Consider the following 21,219-nt stretch of genomic DNA (forward strand, 5'->3'; position numbering starts at 1 on the left):
TGGGCATCTAGGATCCTGACATCATTTTATTTTTATATATTGCAATAAATATGTACATGTGCACATGTAGACACAAACAGTTGTTACATATGATTAAATAAAAGGAGTCAGACCTTACCTCCTAGGATGTAATTGATTCTGCAGCTGTAAAAAGATACAGGGCTGGTTGTACACTTGCAATTGCCTAGAATGTGTAAGGCCTTGGGTTTGAACCCCAGCACTAAAAAAACAAAACAAAAAAACCAACCAACCAAACAAAAAACAAAACAAAAAACGGAGCAAATAGTATATAACCCAAATGTATGTAACCCAACCAGAATGCTCCTAACATATTGGGTGAAAAATGAAAAACCTCCCTTTACTTTTAAAAAATGTAATATGTACGTGTGTACAGATTGGGAATGTGGCTGGTTGGCACATGGTAACAGGATGTGTGTATAAAGTGTGTGAAATGTGTGCTGGGGGATGGAAGGCTGGTGTAGTATTCTTGTGGAAGAACTACATAATGTCTTGAGAACTGAGGAGGAGCCCGGAGTGTGAATGAAATGTGATGCCCGGGATGGTAGGGGAAATTGAGTCTGGTAGGTGGGGTGGGGAGACATGGCAAGTGATTGTCAGGGGAAGTGAAAACATGCATATCTGTTGAGGGGGATGAGGACATAAAAAGGGTGACGTTTGCAAGGGGAGGAATGACACAGAGGAACCGGTTGTGATGTGGAACATAAAGGTACAAGTCTATAGACAAATCTAGAAAAATATCAATATTACTCTTTATAAACCCCATGCCATATGAACATATGCACAAACATATGCACATGTGAGTCAGCTATAATTTTAAAATCTTATTAAGAGAAACCCCAAAAGAACACTTAACATTTGTATTTTTACTTCATGGATATACACCTGCAATCACTGAATCTCTACAGCCAAATATGTTTTTAAGCCTTTCAACTCTTTATATCTTCTAGATATGAAATGGCTGCTGTAAAAATTAACTTTCCACCGAATGATGACTTAATTATAAGTTATTTCTTCAGTTAAGCAATTTTAACTGCAAAGTGACTTTAAAAGGGAGGAAAAAAACATTACCAGATAACCTCCTAAATCTCATTTCAGAATTTTCTAGAATTCTGTATTAATACATATGTTAACCTTCTAACATTTGCCTTGAAGAAAACATGTAAAACCATGCTATTTAAGGTCACATAGTAATTAAAATTAAGATTAGATAGATACTTCTGACAGGGGAAAGTCTTCATAAGAAAAAAATTATAGAGACCTTAGTTACACTGAAAATTTTTATACATGTCAAAAAAATGAGAAGTCCATAGAACTTTTAAATTATTTTTATTTGTATACGTCTATTTGATAACTTCAAATTTTGAACACTTAGAATCAGCATGAACAAGAATTATTTCGTAACAAAGACCAGAAGTGGAGGAATTGGGTTACTCATACCAACCTCCCCATGCGATTTATCTCATCCTGTGAAAACTTGATTTACACAGCTCCATAACTGCAGTATTTCCATACACATTTTGTAGTCTCAGAATACTTTTCAGTTAAATTGATGCCAAAAGATAAGAAATAAATCTGCATTGTAAAGCTGAGCAATAGCAACTAATAAATTCGCATTTAGTTCCATTAATATAAATCAGGAGCAATTTACAGTAAACACAAACTAGTCACAATATTAGTAACAAATATAACAGTTCACATTTTTACTGAACACTTCCCATGAGCCAGGCCCTGCACTAAACATCTGAACATGCAATTTCACATTTATCTCAATAGGAAGTGTCACAGGTTCACGTTTTTTCACGAAGGACGATGATGCCACGATGACAGCTTGCACCAATCATTGTGTCCAAGCCTTTCTCTGGCGTTTTAGCCAGCATGACCCACTTGTATCATTGCTGCAGCTTACTGTGCTCGCTTGCACAATTTTACGGATGTTACAGGGGTATGCAGGCCTGACTCCCCCGCCCTGTCCCACCCACCCCGGGGGGAAAAAAACAAAACAAAAAAATAAATAAATAAAAGGCTAAGTCTTCACTACTCAAGAGACACGCCTGAAGACCGCACAAGTATAACGAAAGCAGCTGTGATCTAGGTCTGCACTAAAGCCCCCTCTCCTGATACTTAGAAGTGCCCCTCCAGGCCTAACTGCAGTAGAGCGGCCTCAGCCTCCTCCTCTTCCTCCTTGGCCTCCTCCTCGCGGATCTGCACCAGCAACTGGAAAAGGTTAGGGGCCGGCCCTTCCGCAGCCCCTGTCAGCCACAGCTGCCTCCGGATGGCCCCGCTGTGGTTGGCCCCGGCAATGACCTGCTCCAGGCGGGCCTGGTTCACGTTATCTTTATCAATGGCCCCCTTCTCCACCACCTTCTGCAGCAAAGGCTCCAGACGAATGACATAAGCAGATAACTTTTCTCCTGGGTTCTGGTAAGTGTTCAGAAATCTGACCTGCGCATCCCTAGAGCTCTCCACGCTCCCAAACACCTGCTCAAGCGCCTTCAGGCATTCCGCGGTGGTTATGGCAGGGTTGTTGGTCTTGAGGATGCGAATAACATCAGCGGCGGGGCCTCTCAGACTCTCCATCAACCGCCGCCTCTTTTCTACATCAGACACCTGCCACTCTTCTATGACCTCATTAGTGTGCTCCAGCCACGGATCAAAGGTCTCCTCTCCAGGCCCAGGGATGTCTCTCCCCGAGAACAGAGTCAGCTTCTTGTACCATATGGACTCAACAAGAGGCTGAATAACATTATCCAAAATGTAGTTGAGCATCTCTGCTGGCATTTCTGGACCTGGGGCGGGAACAGGATTCTGAAACCCAAGGACACGGGCAACATCTTGCACGGTCCACCCCTCTCTAGCTAGAAAGAGGTGCAACCTTTCTAAAAACTCAGCATCGGAAGTGGGGGGCTTAAAGACCACTTTCCAAACTCCTCCTTTACCTGGCATCTCCCTGGGGATCGCGGCGTAATCTACCGCCCCAGTGAGCTCTAACAAGGCTGCTTTCGCATTTTCTTCCCTCCAGAACATTCTCCCAAGTACTCGATAGGGTACCTGAGGCATCGCAGCCTGGAGGGTCTCTTCGATTTCAGCCTCATCACAGTTTACTGGGATTCCCCAGACCAGCAGAGCTCTCTGGGAGTTCACATCCATCCCCCTGCACCAGTCTTCCAACAGTGTCATTGCCATTTCCCCAACTATCAAGGGCGCCAATTATACAAATAGGGATTAGACTGGCTCACCGTACTCTGCGATTTAGAACAATGCGACACACCCTCCAAGCAGGACAGAGGGCGACAAGCTTCACGCAATCACAATTAACAAATGACACCAAAGTTCTGCTCTCGCCCCTTTCCTGCCCCCAAAGTCAGTTGGCCGGCGGGTCCGCGCAGCTGGGTCTCGGGAAGCTCAGTCACGCGGCGGTCGCCATCTTGCGTCTCGGGTTGGGGTCCGCAGCCTGCAGCCGGGGCGTCGCGTCGTTGCAGTGCAGAAGGCGAAAAGGAAGGCGGGAGGCGAAGGCACGAGCCTCAGGGCGGGGAATCGCCGACTGTGCTCGCGGGGCGTGGCCGCTCCTCCTGCAGCCGCGGCGGCTGGGCGCTCGCTCAAAGGTGCTCCCGAAGTCAATCGGACGTTCGCGGTCGAAGCCTGGCCTTCAGGTGAACCAGGAGCGGGTCCTCGGCGGACCGAGGGAGAGACAATCCGCGACGGCAGCCGGGTCAGCCGGCGAGTGGCGGCTTCGCTGGTGCGGGGACCCTTCCGGGCAGCGAGGACTGGGGACCGAAGCAGCTAAGGCGCGGGAGCAACAGAGAAAACGGACTGGAGGCAGCGGAGGCGAGGGCGGGCAGAGGTGGCCCAGCGCCCGGGCCACAGCAGCTGCAGCAGCTCTGGCGCAGCGCGGGAGATGGCGCGTCCTTCTCACAACCAGCCGCTTCGTTACTGCCGCAGTGGAAGGCGGGGCCCGCCAGCTAACACTCTGCACTCCGCCCCTACCGCCCCCGCGGCGGCGCTCGCGCCAGTGTAGCCATGGCAACGGTGTCTCAGACGACGCGAGACCCGAGTGCTCCCGCAGGTCGAATGGTTACTATGGTGCCAGCTAGGGGCTCCAGCATTCTTTTCTCTGATGGCGCATTTCCTTTTTCATATTTTCCAGATTCTTTTTACAGTAAACAAATACTGCTAAGCACCATGTTTAAAAAATGATAATTCTGGAGTGGATGTCGACTAATGTTAAAAATGCATGCATCACGGTGGACTTTTCTCCTCAGGTTACTCATTCATCCTAGGCACGCTGCTTGATGTATATAAAAATACTCTTCAGCACCCCAGCTTCCATGTACCCGATAGCAACAGTCTGTATCCTTTGTATTCGTTTAATCCCAATGAAACGAAAACGTCATAGTATGCCATCTTTATGTTGGTGTACAAAACATTAACTTAAGGCTTCTTGTCTAAATTTTTATAAAAAGATCGATCTATCTATTCAGCTATCATCTTGCACGGTAGCCAGGCAAACAGTGAGTTATTTCTCCTGTTCTGGCCTTTTTGACAATAAGCTGGTAAAACAGAATCTTTATGGCTCAAAAATGTCAAGTAATCTCCCTTCAAACAAAACAAGCCTACTTACATCAACCCCAGATGGTGAAAATCCCCCTAAAAAAAACAGCATTCAACTCTGAATTTTTAAAACCTTATTTAATAAAAGGTTTAAAGATACAGAAGAACATTCAAAAGTAAATAAGTTACATAGGTACATTACAATCACATCAGCAAGATTCTCTTTAGTGTATTAATTTTTTATAAAAAGCACACAAAAAATAAAATCTTCAGTCTGGTCTATCACAACTGTACAGCAAAAGAGGTAATATTTATATATATATATGTACACTATTTTAATATGTAACAGTCTTTTTAAAAAAGGGTGCCACAGGCAGCAAACACACAAAAGGCAGTGTCTGATCATTTTTGTTTCAAAGTAAAAGGAATATACTTATTTATATGCTACTAAAATTTTTTTACAATAATTACAATCTGTCAAGGCTGTTCCTGTGCTCTGTCCCCTCCAACAAGGCCTTCAGTTTAGAGACAAATGAGGAAAAAGGTGAATTAGCTGCAAATTGTTAGAGGCAAATATTAACACAGCCAAATATGGGGTGGACACAAATGTTTTATAAAAATATGCATACTTCCTGTAAACCTAAGGAGTTAAGCTTGCCAGTCTGGTAATAAATAACATCCCAGAAAAGTGAGCCCCATTGAAAACATTGAAACAGTTGAGGCTTGAATATGTGTTGTATTCCTCCTTCATCTTAACATCTGGCACATGAGAAGAAAGAGGTTAGGTCACTGAGGCATTTAAATATAGGCAATCCCTTTAAACATAAGCAGCATAAGACCTCTGTGCCAGGGGTGGAGGTTGGGTGGCAGAGGGGTGGGTGTGTACCTTAGCTGTGAGGGGGCTGCTGAAGGCATGGAGGACAGTAATGATGGCACTGTCTCCTTGGATGGGTAAGAGACCTCAGAAATGGTCTGGAACACAGGCACTAGGTCAGTTTCACACCCTTAGCTGAATGCTGATGGGAGCCGGGAGATGGATATAGATAGATGGTATGGGGGAACATTTATAAAGCTGAAGGTGTTTGTCACTTAACTTCTTAAAGCAGAGCTCTGAATAGGAGGGAAAAACAGCAACAAAAGACAAGCCTAACACGTTCACAGGGAGAAAGCACCATTAAGGGTATACATATCTATGCCAGCTTCTATGCTTGCACCTATTTTACTGACAGGTCACTCACCACTACTGCATCTGCCCTCTAAACATTTCAATTTTCACACTGCATTCTAGATACAAATGTATACTGAAGCATGTGCCCTCCTAAAGTAGGGACTCTGATCTGATTAATACCAAGAGATACCATCTTGATTTTCCCTGGCTACATTTGCCTGGTCTCATTTCTGTGAGTTTAGAATAGAATCACTTTCTTATTCAAAGAGATTTCCAAGAACTAGATGTTACCACTGAACATAAGTCTCATGTGACTGAAGGTTTCTGTTATCACATGTTCATAAAGGGGCCTGAAACCAAGTATGGTTTAAAGAGAACAAACCATGGGAAACATAGGTAGCACTTTGGGGCTAAGCTGTGAAGGCACTCATTATAGAAGTGATTTAGAAGAGAGCCTTAATTTGCTGCCCTCCTGCTTCTAGAGGGTACACCAGATTTTGCCATCTTGGGACTTTTAGTAAACTAATAAGGAAGCTGGAGATCTAGGTAGTTGTCCAGGAATCTTACTCCCATAGCTTGGGTTCTATAGAACCATATTAAAGTACAAATGAATATGAAAAATACCTGATAGCATAGTTAAAACCCTCTTTCATTCGAAGTTGCTGGAATAATGACTTTAGCCTATCTCCTGAAGAGTCTCAGAATAAATCCTTTTTGGATCCTCCCTAGTATGTTGATCTGTCTTACACACATTCATTTGGAATTTCTTTTGCACAATTAAAGTTGGGTAATGAGATCAGAAAATTAACTTAGGCCCCTATGGGAATGGCAAGTGACAGGGCCTCCAGAACCTTCTGGTCTTTTCACTTCAGTGATTCCATGCCAAATATGGCTTCTTCGAGCCAGAATCCAGGCCTGGTAAACAATACTAGAATTCTGACCTTCTGCCAGTTCCCTCAGGCAATTTCAAAGTACAGAAGGGTCAGCAACAAGAACTGCCTTTGATCTCCCTCACTCCTCCTAGTCTCTGTGTGGCTTCGGTGGCACCCTCCTCTTTTCCACCCTCTCTCAATGCTACTATCATTCCTTTTGGCAAGAGCTACCAAAGCAACAAGATGAGGAACCCTAGGGCCTTGGGGTGGAGATGGGGATGTCAAGAAGGTGCCATGTTTTGGGATAAATGCACTTGGGCCTCTGGAATGCATGAGGCCCCTGGTCCCTGAGAGGATGTCAAAAATTAAATATTAAGAATAAATAAATAGCTCCCAAATGACCCGAGTCAAGGAATGAAGGCTCCTGTTCAATCTAGTTAGGAGACCTCCCCCTCCCAGGGAAGGATCCAGAAATCTCCAGAGTGCAGGACTGGGGGCTGGGCTATGGAGATCAACACTGGGTGGGGTGCAGTGGGGTTAGGTGGCAACTGCTGAGGGCAGGAGAGAGGCAAGCAGGGAGCTGGCACCAAGGAGGAACAGGCTGGGCCTCACCAGGACCTGCCTGAGGCTAAGCTCCCTCAGCAGCCTCCAGAGCCCCAAAGTATTTGGCAAAAAGGAGAAAAGCACAAAGAGCCAGGCTTGTCAGAAGCCCCCAGGGGCCTCGCCCTGCAGCTCCCAGCCTCTGGACAGTTCAAGCAGAGAGCAGGGGAAGGGAACACTGGCTCCTTTCCCAAATGTTTGAGAAAACTTTGCAGACCCAGCAGGGCTGCTAGCAAGCAGCAGAGGGACAGTACCTGTCAGGGGCAGCTTCGCTCCGGGGAGGAGGTAGCCTGAAGACAGGGTCACTGGAGCAGCTTAGGCCTGGGCACGGCTGTGCAAGGACAGCACAGGTGCCAGGCTACCACATTCCCTCCCAGTTAAGTCCCATTATCTGGGCTTGAGGCAAGGCAACCTTCCAGAACCTCTGGGGAGGGGAAATAATGCTGCAATGGGGGTGAGCTTGTGCTTGGCTCCACGGTGGCTTCCAGGAGACCGAGGAGGGGGGAGGCCAAGAGGAGGGAAGAGGCTGTGCAGCAGCAAAGAGGCAGCAGAGATCTGAGAGGCAGCTGGGGGCCGCCGCCCCCCGGGGACCAGGACTCTCACAGTTCCAGGAACCAGGAAAGCAGAAGGACAGCTTCCGACAGACTGAATGCAAAGAGAACTGGATCCTGCAGCCCTTACCACTGCTCCTGGGGCCTTTATAAAGAAAGAGCCATTTATTTCACTGTCTTATTTGTTTTGTTGATACAAGTCCACGTGACCCGGTCCTCGCTCCCTGCCCGGGCCTTGGGAGTGGGGCGGGTGGCCGCTCAGCCCTTCTCGCCCGCACCGCTCTCTTCTCGCAGCGCCTGCGGGTGCGGGGCGGCGGCAGCAGCGGCGGCGGCGGCAGCGGCGGCCTCCTTCTCCCTCAGCCTCAGCGCCGCAGCCTTCTTCTCCTGCTCCGCGTGGCTCTTCATGTGCGCGCTGCGGCTCTTCACCTTGTAAAACACCCTGCGGAGCGGAGGGGCTCAGGTAAGGGGACGGTCCCTCCCCCGAACCCTGGGGAGAGGGCTGTGGCGCCCCCGCCTCCCGGACTCGGGCCCGTGTCGTGTCGTCCCAGCCCCTGACGCCACTCTTGGCGGGACCGCTCCTCATTAGCTTCCCCCCCATCCCCAAAAGCTGCTCGGTGACGTCACTGTCCTGGAAACTCTCTGAGCCAATCAAAAGACAAGCCGAAGGCTCCCAGCCGCTTCCCCTAATCCACTTCCGCCCCGCCCCCTCGGATCCTCACCCGGTCCCCGCGTGTCCATCTTACCTGCCACATTTTTTACAAGGGAAAGTGTTCTCCTGATTTTGAGTCTTATTAAATGTCTCTGCTTTTTTCTTCCTCTCCGAAAAAGACAGTGCCCTTCGTGACTTCCCAGGTCCCTCCCGTGGCTTCTCTGAAGCCTGGCCACCGGCCGACTCAGGGGCATTAGACTCGTGGCTTCGGAGAATAAGAATGTCATTGGCCTGGAGAGAAATCAAGGAGTTGAGTGATTCGGGGAAGCATAGATCCATAATTCTGGTATCTCAGGGAACAGAGGCCCTTAAAGGTCATATACTCCTGCCAAATTGTCACCTAGCACCTACTTGAATCCCTCCAGTGACAGGGACCTTACTATCCAGGAGCCCACCGGGTCTTGGGTGGCCTCTAGCTCTATCATTTACAAAGTTGCTGGCACGGTAATTCCAGCAGCCTTTGTGGAAGCCCTCAGTTGGTAAAAACTTCTTGATGCTTCTGACTGGGAATCTTGGTAATGAAGCTTGTGTTCATAGTTTCTGTCATTTAGTGCACTCATGCCGTCATGCCGTCATGCCATAAAAGAGACTCAGGCTCAGATGATGTGCCAAGGTGCTGAGGGCCATTACCAAGTAGATATGACTCATCGATATTTCCTTGCCAGCGTACCCCATGTTAAATTTGCTGTGACCTTGCATGTGTGTTTGAGAAAGGTGACCCTGCTCAATGACCAGGGTGGATCCAGGATTAGGGTGTATCCTGCAGTTTGAGGAAGTATAGTATCCCGCTCCTTGGGTTAAGGGCGTTCCCAGTTTAAGACCTTGGGTTTTAGGGAAGTTCCATGTTGAGGATTATTGCTGCTGGAAATAGGGCGTTCGTGCTACCTGAGCTCCGGTTGAGCTCTCGTGAGATTCAGAGAGCATTTTGGGAAAAAAGCCTCGTGGAGTAGGTGAATTGGGGGCAGCAGAACTGGGATTGCCCCAGAGCGTGTGTGGAGGCCGGTGTGAGTTCAGGAATAAAGAATTGCTGTTTGAATCTACAAAGCTGTGTGGTGGCTCGTGATTCTGTGCCCAGCTAAGACTGCGGCACCAAGGTGCTGGGGACCTAGAGGTTGACAGGAGCCCCTGCCTTCAGAGAGCGCCTGGGCTAATGGAAGGGACAGTGTGTAGCTTGCTGGCTGACAACAGGTAGGTCATGGCAAACAATGAACACAGGGAGGGAAAGAACAAAGGGGAAGACAGGTGTAAGCACAGGACATGTGGTGCAGACCTGGAGAAGGTGCTGCTGCTCTGGGTCCCGGGTGGGTAGCCCCAGATGGGCATCAGAAGTGACAATATGTGCCTGGGGTGGACCCTCAAAGGACAGTATTCACAAAGTCAGTAGAACTCAAGAGCATAGACAGCACAGTTCCTGGTACAGGAAGAGGCAAGCTCAGAATGGAGCAAACAGCCGTGTTTAGTTGATGGGTGTCCTGTATGCAGAGGTGTACAAACAGATCCCACCCCTCTTCCTTCTCCGGAGAGCTTTCTCAACAAGGGCAGCTCTGGCCATATGTCTTGGTCTTGGCTTGAGATATGGAGGGCAGAGTACTGCACTAGAAGTTCAAGGATCTGGAATGTGACCTCAGGCAAGTCACTTGGATCTCTGAATTTGACTTCCCTGTCTGCAGGGTGGGGCTCAAGGCTTTATGGGGGTTATTGTGAGATATTAGTAAGACAAAAGAAATAAAAGCACTTTGCAGAGAACACCAGAGAAGGGCTGGCAGACATGTTTGTCAGGCGGGAGCTCTCTAGGGGGATCTCTGACTGAGCTACCGCTCATGAATGCTTCCTCAGTGTCCCACAAACTTTCAGGGTTTACCCAAAGCCTGTTTCCCCAAATCTCAGCATAACATATAAAATAAACAGCAGAACAGAGACCGGCCACCTACTAGCTGTATTCTCTTGGATCTCAACTTCCTCATCTGTAAAACAGGATTAATAATATTCCCCACCATGCAGGGTTATAAGAATTAAATAAAACACAGCACAAAGTGGTTCTCACACTGGCTGTTATTATGATGATGAGGATTACCATTGCATTCCTGCTCGGCCCTCCTTCCCACACCCCCAGGCCCAGCTCCAGCCCCCCTGGCCTTGGGCTCAGGGAGTGGCTGTGGAGGTCACACTTACCGCCTCATTGGCCTGTAGTGTCTGCGTGGCTTTGACAGCTGCTGCCCGCCGGCTGCGCTCTCGCCCCTCTTCCTGCTCCCCCTTTTCCTGGATCTCTGGTACCTCTTCCTCCCCCTCCTTCCTGGGCTCTTTCACCTCCCTCTTGGGCTCCAGCCTGTCTTCACTTGGGGACTCTCTTCTGGGAGGAAGCACCCTTGGGAATTTCTGGGAAGTCTAAGGAGGACAAGAATGAGCTCAATTACACTGCCATAGTGTACTGAATTGCGAGTCCCCACTTGTCCTGTTGGCCGGGCCTAGCCCTGTGCTAGGACTGTCACAGGTCACAGCCCTCCAGTGACTAGTCTGCTTGGGGACAGAAGGTTATCTTGATACCTGGGAGCCCTCAGGGTGAAACTGAGCACTTGAGATTGAGCAGGAGGCAGGGAGGGAGCATGCCAGTACCCACAGGCCATCTGGCCTCCTAAACAGACACCCAGAAGACACATCCTTAGACTCAATGGTCTGGTGAGCCAGGCAGGAGCCATGAGCTCCAATTCCAAACTCTTTGTAACATTTTCTTTATCTCCACTCCCTTTCCATCTGCAAAATGGGGACCAAACCACTCCTGGTCTTAGAATAGCATGTCACCATGTGTGGACTTGTAACCCCAAGGTGATGTCAGGTGGATACATGGACACAAAATTAAATGACATTCCCTTTTCAGTTCTCTTTTAATCCTGGTTAAGTCAAGGACAAAGTCTCCAGTTGGTGTTAATATGTCATTTTTACATTTCTCTATGGACTTGATAATCTCATTCAGAGAGTTCAGGCCTGGGTCTCAGTATTTGGCAGGTAACACAGCATCTAGCTAGAATTCAGTAAGTATTTGGTTTTCATATATGTTTATTTTTACCAGTACCTTCCATTTATGGGAAACAGTACTGGTTTTCTATTTATGATTGTGATATAAAGCTTCCCTTTTATTTGAGTAAAAAATTAGTTGAATCAAAGAAAACATTAACTAACAGCACGAGTAGTATGTGGACATGACAAAAATAGCAATGGTGACACATAGTAGGATGCAGATAGAGCAGAAATCATAAAGGGGGTGCAAGAATGACTCAACTTTGGGAAACACTGTAGGAGGTCTGCTATGTGTTGCTAGTGCAAATATCATGGAAAAAATCAGTGTTCCATATTGACACCATGTGTTATTAATATGACCCCAGCAGTCTAGAGAGGAGAACCATAAGGTCCAGGGCTTGGGACATTAGCTCCTGGGGGATGTCAGGGACCCTGCTTTTTCCTCTATCCATCCTTTACTCTCTCCCTAGAGAGCTTGACCTCAAACTCCCAGTTCAGCCCTGGTCCCAGACCCAGTCAGGCTCTAGGCAGCCAAGGCTGGGAAAGGAGTCACCTTAATATCCACTTCAACCTCTTCCTGGGCCGACCTCTCATCGCTTGTATCCACGTCCCCAAAGGTGAGAGTCCCATTGCGGCCAATTTTCACCTGCTTCTTGTAGGTGTAGTAGAACTCCACACATTGGGCCACTGTCTTGGTCTGGATCTGTTTGAAGTCAAAATTGAGGTCAGAGCCTGCTGGTTTGGCTCACCTGCCTGGAGAGAATCCAGTCTTTCTTCATACCTACAAGTCCCCCTTATCCTTAGGCCAAAAACTAAACCCAGGAAATTCAAGCATTCCTCCAGTACCTGCTCTACAACAAACCCCTGACCAGTGCAATTAACCAATGCTTCAGCACTATTTCCAACAAATTAAGCTATAAATTATAGGACAATACCGGAACCACTGGAGAATCTGACTATGGCTTGTATATTACAGAGTATCAGGTCCATTTAAATTCCTTGGGATTATTTATATACTATGGTTTTATTGGAAAATAATTTTCAGGAGACACATGCTGAAATCTGCTGAATATTATGTCAGGACATTCATAACCTATAGCTTACTATTTTTTTTTTTAATTTTGTACAGGGAATCCCCTGTACAACAGGGCTCTTTACCATAAATAAGCTGTATTTGTTTGGAGATAGGGTCTTGCCCTTTGCCCAGACTGGCCTTGAAATTGAGATCCTCCTGTTTTAGCCTCCCAAATCTCTGGGATTACAGGTGTGCACCACCATGCCTGGCTGGGTAATTTACTTTTAGTGATTAGCAAAAATAGATAAAGGAAGATAATTTTTATATTTTAATAGTTATATATATATGCAGTAGGTTTATTTACACATAGAGAGGGAAAGCAAATGGGGCCAATGTTAACAACTGATAAATCTAAGTGGGACATTAGTGGGTGTTTATTATACTGTTCCTTCATTTTTTTCTGTAAAAAGCCTGGGCACCATCCACATCCAATGCCAGCCCAAATCTGGCAACACAGACCCCCTTCGTGAATTCAGGCAAACTTTTTCAGTCCTCTCCAGGGAACAGCAACTGACAAGTGAGGTAAAGAAATGTCCCACTGTCCTGTGTGGGGGTTGGACTTGAGGTAAACTAACCAGAAAGCCGTGGGAAAATCTGAAAAAAGTTAAAAACAAAAACAAAAAAACCCCAGAAGATCCAAGTCTTGCTCCTAACTCTGCTACCAAATAGCAATGGGACATTAGGCAAGTCACTCAGCTTTCTAATTTATTTTTTCATGTGTAAATAGTAAATGGGGTGAGACTAGACAATCTCCAGAAACGTCCCAAACCCTGAAATTCTAACCCTCTCATTTTATAAACTATTTGGCCACTGAGTTTGGATTTTAGACCACTTTTCCCCATAGGGGCTGTTTTCTCTAATATTCCCCAAGATCCCAGACCATTCAGCCACTGCTGTGCTGGGAGCTCCTGTCCAGGGAGCCCAGGGGCCAGTGGGGGCCTCTGTGCCTAAAGATGAAACAGACATGCTTCAGCTCCCAGGAATAGGCTACGTCACACATTTATCAATTAGACTGTTAATACTTCTCCTGTCAATTTTCTCTGATCATTTGTGTGACTGACTGTTGATCTGCTCTTTTCAGTAGGCATTAGGAGCTAATGAATTTCAAGGGCACAGGCTTCCTGGCAATATAGCCCAATTAGGGGACAGAGTGTTACGAAAACACAGCAAATGAAGGTCCTTTTAACAGGGCCCTCATAGAACTCATCAGCCCTCTGTCCAATCCCCAGGGCCATTCCTGACATGATCCTCAACCTAGGAGGAACAGTGCAGTTCTGGAAGCTCCTTTCCCTTGTCAATCCATACAACCCACTCTCCCCACAACCCAGATTTTGTGAGAGGGCTAGAAAAAACACAATTCCTTGGATTAGCAAAGTACTCTAGTCTTCCAGAAGAACATGAACCAGATTATCTAGGGAACCTAGGCATGGTCAACTGAGTTACTGGAAGGAAGCCTTAGGACAGACAGGAAGTAGAGGACCCCGGGTCAATGACATAAGCACTTGCTGGTTCTCAGTTCCCCTCCCAGTAGAGTGACTTCCTTTCCATATTCCCTTGGGGGAATGGCTCACTTCTGCTTGTAGCCTTCATTCCCATCTGGTCTCCCTCCTATTTTAAGTCTAATGCCAGGCCCCCTCTGGACCAAGACCATAGAGCATCGCCACACCACCCCAATGTAGGAAAGAGAACTGGAACCAGCAGAAAGGCCAGATCTTCTCTCCTTCTTGTGTTTATAAAATTATCTCCAATGCTACTTAATAGCATTGATCTGACTACTTTTTAAAGAGGGCACCAGCAACTCAGGGCTCCCAAGGGCAGATCAGGTAGGCTGCTCCCGGCCTTCACCAGCCCTAAGACAGAGCCCCAGCTTACCAGCTTCTGCACTAGAAAGAAATCCTTCTTATAGATGGCAATGCCCTTGTTGAACAGCTTCCTCTCAGCCATCTTCCACTGGTCAGAGCCTGAGGGGCAAAGAGGGAGCTGGGGGTAAGGTGGGCAGGAGGACCATGAGCACTGTGGGCTGATTCTGACCAACTGAAAAGTGAGGGGCCATCCACATACGGTCTCTGCAAGCATTCAGAACTGACTCCCCATCCTGCTGGCCACTCACTGTCAGTCGCCGGAAGCCCTACTGCCTTTGCTTGTGAAATTATAACATTAGAATCCACCTTCCCAGGTGTGGTGAGGACTAAGTGACACAATGCAGGTGAAACCCTTAGTGTTCTGCCTGGTGCAGATAAAAGTGACGCTGACAGGAATCAATAACAGTGGCTGCCAGAGTCACGTGATTTGGCCAATGTACCACTTAAAGTACAATGTCCAGAATAAGACATGTGCTCCAAGGGCCATTGAAGTTCCAGGTACCTGAAGCCAAGTTAGATGACACTCCCTGTTCCTATCCCTTGTACCAGTAACTTGGGTTTTTTTGTTGGGAGGGGTTCCCACCTGCCCAACCTCTCCAACCTTCCCTCTGGGGCACAAGAAACCCCTGGAGAACTACCCTGGCTTTGGTGTCCGTTTCTCTGCTCTTCCCTGCCCCCACCCCTGGCAGTGACTCAGCACTGAGCAGGGCCCCGGGGAAGCTGGAAACCCTTGGAGGCTCTTGTACATTCCCAAACCAGTGAAGCCCACCTGTGTAGTGATAAGTTGCCAGTGGGTGGTTGTGGGGCCGCAGGGGCTTCTTCAATAGCAGCTTATTCAGCGTCTCCTGGAAGGGAAGTGAGTTTACAGTCAGGGCCCTGGTGTAAAAGGCCACCTGAGGTCTTTGATAAGAATAAGCGTGGGTGGGGCTTATTCTTGTCCCCCTTAACCGTGGAGGGGCAAGAGATGTGAGATGGTGGTAAGGTCGTGGAGGTGGGGCTCCTTAGGACCTTTTAAGAGAACTGTGGCTCCCAAGGCAGGCAACAGGATCGAGAAGGCCCTCAGAGACAGTTCTGTCTGACAGTGGGAACCCACTAGCCTAGAATCAGGGGATTGGGATGGACTGCACACCCAAATCTTGAATTTGGAAATGGTGGTGCCTGGATCCAGGCCCCTACCACTGATTCCTCAACCAGAGCCTCCTGCTTGCCTCAAATCAGCATTCCAGAAGACCCTGCCTCTGGGCAGCAGACTCAGATCCGTGCCAACCTCCCTGGGCCAATGGTGCTATCTTACCAGGATATCTCCCTTGGACTCGTGAAGATAATGCAGGGCCAGTTCCTGGTTGGTGCCAGCACCAGGGAAAATGCTGGAGCAGGCAGCCGTCAGTAGGTCTTCCACTGGATTCATGGAAGGTGAGGAGGAGAGGAAGTCATGCTCAGGGCCAGGCCTGACCAGGCCTGGCCTATGCCTATCTGCCCACCAACCTGCCTCAGCCTGTTTACTCCCGGGTCCCTCCTCACCTTGCCTCTGCTTCTCCCGGCTGCTCTCTAGGTGCTCCCAGGGCTGCCACACCAAGTCAGCCTTGTGGGGGTCTGAAGCTGCCAGGGCACGGTCCCTTATCAAGGGGATTTCCGCTTGGAACCGGGTGCCCACGTTGATCCGTCTGCAGGGTGAACAGGGCATGGAGTTAGGCCTCACCACATGGGAACAGGGAACCTGACTTTCTCCCTGGGGATGGGAAGAAGACAGCAGCTGACAGAGATGGAGTGCAGCCAGGCTTCAGCTGGGTGTAGGAAACCTAGTTTCTAGTAGACTGTGATGACAGCCTGGCACCTGCTACAACCAGGAGGGCAAGTGAGAGAGGCCCGGAAGGGGAGAAACTGCTCCATGTTGGCAGACAGGAAGAGTCTCCTGGACTCCTGTCCAGCGCTCCAGAAACAAACTCAAGCTGAGCTAGACTCTTCCTTTCTTTGCTACTTCCACACAAAAGCAGGGGGAGAACAGCCCAGGGCCAATTGCAAAAGCCCAAGTGGTACTTGGCCCTCTAGAGATCCCACCTCTTGCTCCCAGAGCCCCCCTACATGCACTGGGCCCACCTGGCCACTCTCACACCATGGGCCCAAGGCCGGGCTATACTTACGGTTCGATGCTCACTGGGGTGGCCTCCCCCATCACAGAAAGCACAGGTGGGGTGACTTCAGAGCTGTCTATGGGACAAAGAGTAGGTTGATAAGTGGCGCCCTCTTCCCTTCAGCAAAACACCAGAGCCCTGGGTGGCTGCCCTGCATACAAAGGAGTCACAGCACTAATTCAATGAATTCACTTCAAACTCAGGCACCTTGAGTCCTGAGTGCAGCCTGCTAAATGTGATGACTTGGCCCTTTTATTAAACTTTTGGGGACCTCAGTTTGCACACCTGCAGAAAAGGGGCTATTTCTATGTCCTAGAATTAAGGTGAAAATTGAATGAAACAATGCAGAGAGCCTGGCACTCAGTAAACAGGAGCTAGTATTGTTACCCCTACTACTAGCACCACTATGCATGCCAAGTTCCTGTTCCCAGGAGCTCCCACACTACAGAGTAACTTCGACATCAAACTATGGTTTTCTAGTAAAGAAGCTGAAACTCTGGGCACACTAGAGAGGTGGTAAAGAGGATTGCGGCTTTAAAATTATCTTCTCACTCCCTTTCTGGATTTTCTGCCTCAGTTTCTTCCAAGCTAATTTCCTTAAGGTTTTGGATCAAAACACACCCTTGCTCAGAGAGAGAGAGAGAGAGAGAGAGAGAGAGAGAGAGAGAGAGAGAGCAAAAAACCAAAAACCAAAAACCATGCAACATGAAATAAAACCTGTAATCATCAGCCCGGCGGGGCTCAAGGCAGCTTCTCTTCCGTCTATATCTCCCATTAGCCCCTTGCCTGGACCCTCAATTCTAGCAGCCTGCTTACCTTGTGGCCCCTCACTCTCTGCACAGCCCCACCATAAGTCTAGCCACAGTCATTTGCTCTGCCTTGTGTGCCCCTCCCCGCCCCTCCCCCTCCAGAGTTCAAGCTCAGCTCTAGCCCCACCCCCTCCTGATTGCTTTCTTCACCTTACCAAGCCTCTGCAGACCTAGAGCTCAGTGTCAGCTTCACTCACTGGCTGCTGCTCTTACACTGTCAGAAACCTCTGCTTTTCTGTCTCCTGGGCTTTCATGTCAACTCCCTAATAATCCTGCACTCTAAGGTCATGGTGTCCCATACGTTCTTGGAACCATCGCAGGACCCAGTTCAAGGCCTTACACCCAAGTGCTCTGTAAAACTTGTGGACAACCTGACCTCTTCTTGACTGCCAAGACTGTGGCACTCTCAACAGTGGCTTTCTGCAAAACCCAGAGGGGCAGAGAAACTTCCCGGGGAAGTGGGGCAAGCTGCTTCTCACCCATAGACACCAGGGGGCATCAGAGACCTACACCATGGGTGAAATCCATTTCAGGTTAAATGGGTGAAGGCATCAAGGTACTAGTCCCACTTAATCCTCTCCACCCACTCTAAGGGAGAGAATTATCTTTTTTTTTTTTTTTAAGAGGAAATGGATTCCTCTGTAGGATACACCTATCAGTGACACACCACGCAGGCCAGCCAAAGTTTTCCAAAATGTCTACTCTTGGCAGAAATAAATACTTGAGAGCAAAGGAGACCATATCTTCCAAATATTATTGCAAACAAACTCAATAACCAAACCTCACATTAAGGGTTTTACCCATGCTAATGCATCTGATCCTCACCACAACCCTAGGAGATAGCCATTAGGATGAATCATAAGAAACTGCTATTGGTGGATCCCAAAACAGCTGAATATTGGCAATTTCATCATTAACAAAGTACTATTAATTCCCATTTTAATGCAGAAGTACCCAAGACCTAGGATGTTTAAATGACTTGCACAAAGAGCTGTAATAGTCAATGGTAGAAGTGGGAACTGAATCCAAACCATGGAAATGACCTACTCCCCAACCCCCACCCCTTGTTCATGTAACAGGACAACCTCCTTCTCTTTCTCAGAGGAGAGAGTAAGTCCCTTCTCCCACAGCCTCCAGCTCAATCCCCAGCAGCCCCATAGGCTGAACTGCCTCCCTGCCCAGAATCCTTACCCCAACATTCCCCACTGCCATGGCCACCAAGGGGGTGATTTAGCACAGTCACTTACTAGACCGGAGCAGGGTGCGGTGGGCACTCTTTGGCGTGATGGGAGGAGGGGCTGGGATGCTGCTGGTTGATATGATGGCATTGAAGTAGAGGCCAGAGCCTTCCCGCACGGGGCTAAGGATGGGGGGTGGTGTGTAAGGGGGCAGCTCAAAGCTCCGCTCAGAGGGATGATCAGCCAGGCGGACAGGAGAGCGCAGGTGGCTCTGGTATGGGGTGATGTTGGAGTAGACAGAAGGAGCGATGAAAGTGCCCGCCTTGGTGGGGATGATCAGGGGCTCCGGCCTGGGTCGCTGCTTTGGTTTCCTTACCGAAGTCTCCCCCTCCAACTTGGTATTCAGGTCCTCAGCCTGGAGAAGAAAACAGGAAAACTGAAGCCTTGACATAGCCTGCCAGTCTCACTTTGAGAACTGTCTACCCACCACATCCACCAGGGCATGCCTGAAAAGGGGGGTAGATCCAATAGACTTCCTCACTGTCCCCCCCTCTGGAGCAGAGGTCAAACTTCTCCTGGAAAAAGGACCCAGAGTAAATATCTTAGGCTTTGTGGGCCACATGCAGTCTCTGTTAACATATTCTTCTTTCTTCCTTCCTCTCTCTCTTAAATAATCCGGTGGAAACCATTCTTAGCTCTGGGTTAGCCCCAGGCCATAATTCCTAACCCCTATTGTAAAGTATGTGATAGGGCAGAAGAGTACAGCAGTGGAGGGTCCAGACTGTGGAACTGGACTGATTGGATTGGGATCTATCACCTTTATTTGCCACTTGAAATTACACATTCTCTCTCTATATATCTTCATTTTTAAACATGGGAACAGTAAGTGCCTGCCTAACACAGGTATGAAGGAACAGGGCTGCCTTTTCCCTACAGGTGGATGCCATTAGTGAAGAAGCAACCAAGAGGCTAAGAAGCTGAACAAACCTGTTAACAAATTCAATTCAAAAAGCTAACAGAGGGGCTGGAATTGTGGCTCAGTGGCAGAGCACTTGCCTCACAAGTATGAGGCACTGGGTTCCATCCTCAGCACCACATACAAATTAGTAAATGAAATAAAGGTATTGTGTCCATCTACAACTAAAAAAAAAAAAAAAAAAGCTAACAGAGGGCTGGGGATGTGGCTCAAGAGGTAGCACGCTCGCCTGGCATGCGTGCGGCCCGGGTTCGATCCTCAGCACCACATACAAACAAAGATGTTGTGTCTGCCAAAAACTAAAAAATAAATATAAAAATTCTCTCTCTCTCTCTCTCTCAAAAAAAAAAAAGCTAACAGAGCCAGACACAGTGACACATGCCTGTAATCCTACCAACTCAGGAGGCTGAGGCAAAAGATGGTGATTTCGAAGCCAGCCCTCAGCAAATTATCGAGGCCCTAAGCAACTCAGGGAGACCCTGTCTCTGAATCAAATATTAGAAAGGGCTGGGGATGTGGCTCAGTGATTGAGTGCCCCTGGGTTCAATCTGCAGGAAGAAGAAGGAGAAGGAGGAGGAGAGAGAAGGAGAAGGAGAAGGAGAGAGAAGGAGAAGGAGAGAGAAGGAGAAGGAGAAAGAAGGAGAAGGAGAAGGAGGAGAGAAGGAGAAGGAGAAGGGGAAGGAGGAGAAGGAGATAACAGAATAAAAACTGGAGTTTAGGGCCTGCCACGGAAGGAGAGCCTCGTAAACATCCAGGCTTCAGATTAGGACTGCACATAGCTATGTCTCAGAATAAAGGAGAATCAGAAACAGGCTAGTCTTGGAAAAGCCAAGCTTTAAATAATCCCATTTCAATCTCTTATAAAATAAAAATGATTCAGGATTGCTAATGCCCTTTGCTATCTGTCTTCCAAAGACTACTTGTCTTTGGAAGAGGAAAGCATTATTATCCAAAGTCTTTTAATTACTTCAACACATTGGGGGTGGGGGGGCTGGGGAGAGGGAGAGATTGATTCACATTTGGGGGGAATTGGTGGGACACAGACACACAGATACATACACATTATTTTTCTCAGGTCAGTTCAGAACTTGGCCATGCAGTCAGTTTTTTTATCTATGATACAAAATGGCCATTAAAAGTGAGTTACTCTAGGGCTGGTGTTGTAGCTCAGTGGGAGAGTGCTTGCCTAGCATACATAAGGCACTGGGTTCAAGCCTCATAAAAATAAAATAAATAAAGGTATTGGGTCCACCTACAACAACAAAAAGTTTAAAATTAAAAAAAAAAAGATGAGTTGCTCTGGAAGATGGGGTGATGTTATAGAAGGCTTTAAAATGTTGTCTAAGGTGGGGAGACAGTAAATAAACATACTGAATGAAGAAAGAGATTTAAATTTTTACAGGGAAAAAATGTATTGGAGTTAGTTATCAGTTCAGGATACCCAGTACTAGGACCATGGGGAAGAAGCCAGTATTACAAGTAGCTTTATATTAGGGGCTGGTGCAAAGCTCCTGGAACCAGCCTTCACACAGTCCCAACCTAGCTCTGGGAAAGAAGCCATTAGAGGGAAAGCGGGGAGGGGAAGTCTTGTGGAATAAAGCCACACTTCTCAGACATTCAACGATTTTCTTTATACAATGTCTGAGTTTAGGGTTTGGATATAGTTTGTCTCTCAAGGGTTCATATGCTAGAGGCTTGGTCTC

General features: G+C 47.8%; 2 protein-coding genes across 4 annotated transcripts in view; both read right to left on the reverse strand.

Annotated features, from left to right (window-relative positions):
• Nucleotides 1-1,373: 1,373 nt before the first annotated feature.
• On the reverse strand, nucleotides 1,374-4,305 carry PNMA1 (PNMA family member 1). The gene has a single exon (XM_081292403.1). The coding sequence runs from the start codon at nucleotides 3,202-3,204 to the stop codon at nucleotides 2,143-2,145; it is 1,062 nt and encodes a 353-aa protein (XP_081148529.1). The 5' UTR covers nucleotides 3,205-4,305; the 3' UTR covers nucleotides 1,374-2,142.
• Nucleotides 4,306-4,688: 383 nt separating this feature from the next.
• The window catches only part of MIDEAS (mitotic deacetylase associated SANT domain protein), a 67,582-nt gene continuing 51,051 nt past the window's right edge, over nucleotides 4,689-21,219 (reverse strand). For 2 of the 3 annotated variants that reach the window (XM_081293528.1, XM_081293527.1), the window contains exons 4-13: nucleotides 18,610-18,955; nucleotides 16,563-16,629; nucleotides 15,943-16,085; nucleotides 15,716-15,819; nucleotides 15,191-15,266; nucleotides 14,432-14,520; nucleotides 12,038-12,187; nucleotides 10,642-10,854; nucleotides 8,504-8,700; nucleotides 4,689-8,199 (exon numbers count right to left, since the gene is read on the reverse strand). In XM_081293528.1, coding sequence (XP_081149654.1) covers nucleotides 8,019-8,199; nucleotides 8,504-8,700; nucleotides 10,642-10,854; nucleotides 12,038-12,187; nucleotides 14,432-14,520; nucleotides 15,191-15,266; nucleotides 15,716-15,819; nucleotides 15,943-16,085; nucleotides 16,563-16,629; nucleotides 18,610-18,955 — 1,566 coding nt within the window. In that variant the 3' untranslated portion in view covers nucleotides 4,689-8,018. The remainder of the gene's footprint in view (nucleotides 8,200-8,503; nucleotides 8,701-10,641; nucleotides 10,855-12,037; nucleotides 12,188-14,431; nucleotides 14,521-15,190; nucleotides 15,267-15,715; nucleotides 15,820-15,942; nucleotides 16,086-16,562; nucleotides 16,630-18,609; nucleotides 18,956-21,219) is intronic. The other variant, XM_081293529.1, reaches the window with a different exon arrangement.

The sequence above is a fragment of the Spermophilus citellus genome, assembly GCF_964194105.1.
Source record: "Spermophilus citellus genome assembly, chromosome: 4".
NCBI classification, from domain to species: Eukaryota; Metazoa; Chordata; class Mammalia; order Rodentia; family Sciuridae; genus Spermophilus; species Spermophilus citellus.

Excerpts from the sequence above, each read along its gene's own strand:
- PNMA1 (XM_081292403.1), bottom strand. The coding sequence starts at position 3,204 with ATGGCAATGACACTGTTGGAAGACTGGTGCAGGGGGATGGATGTGAAC.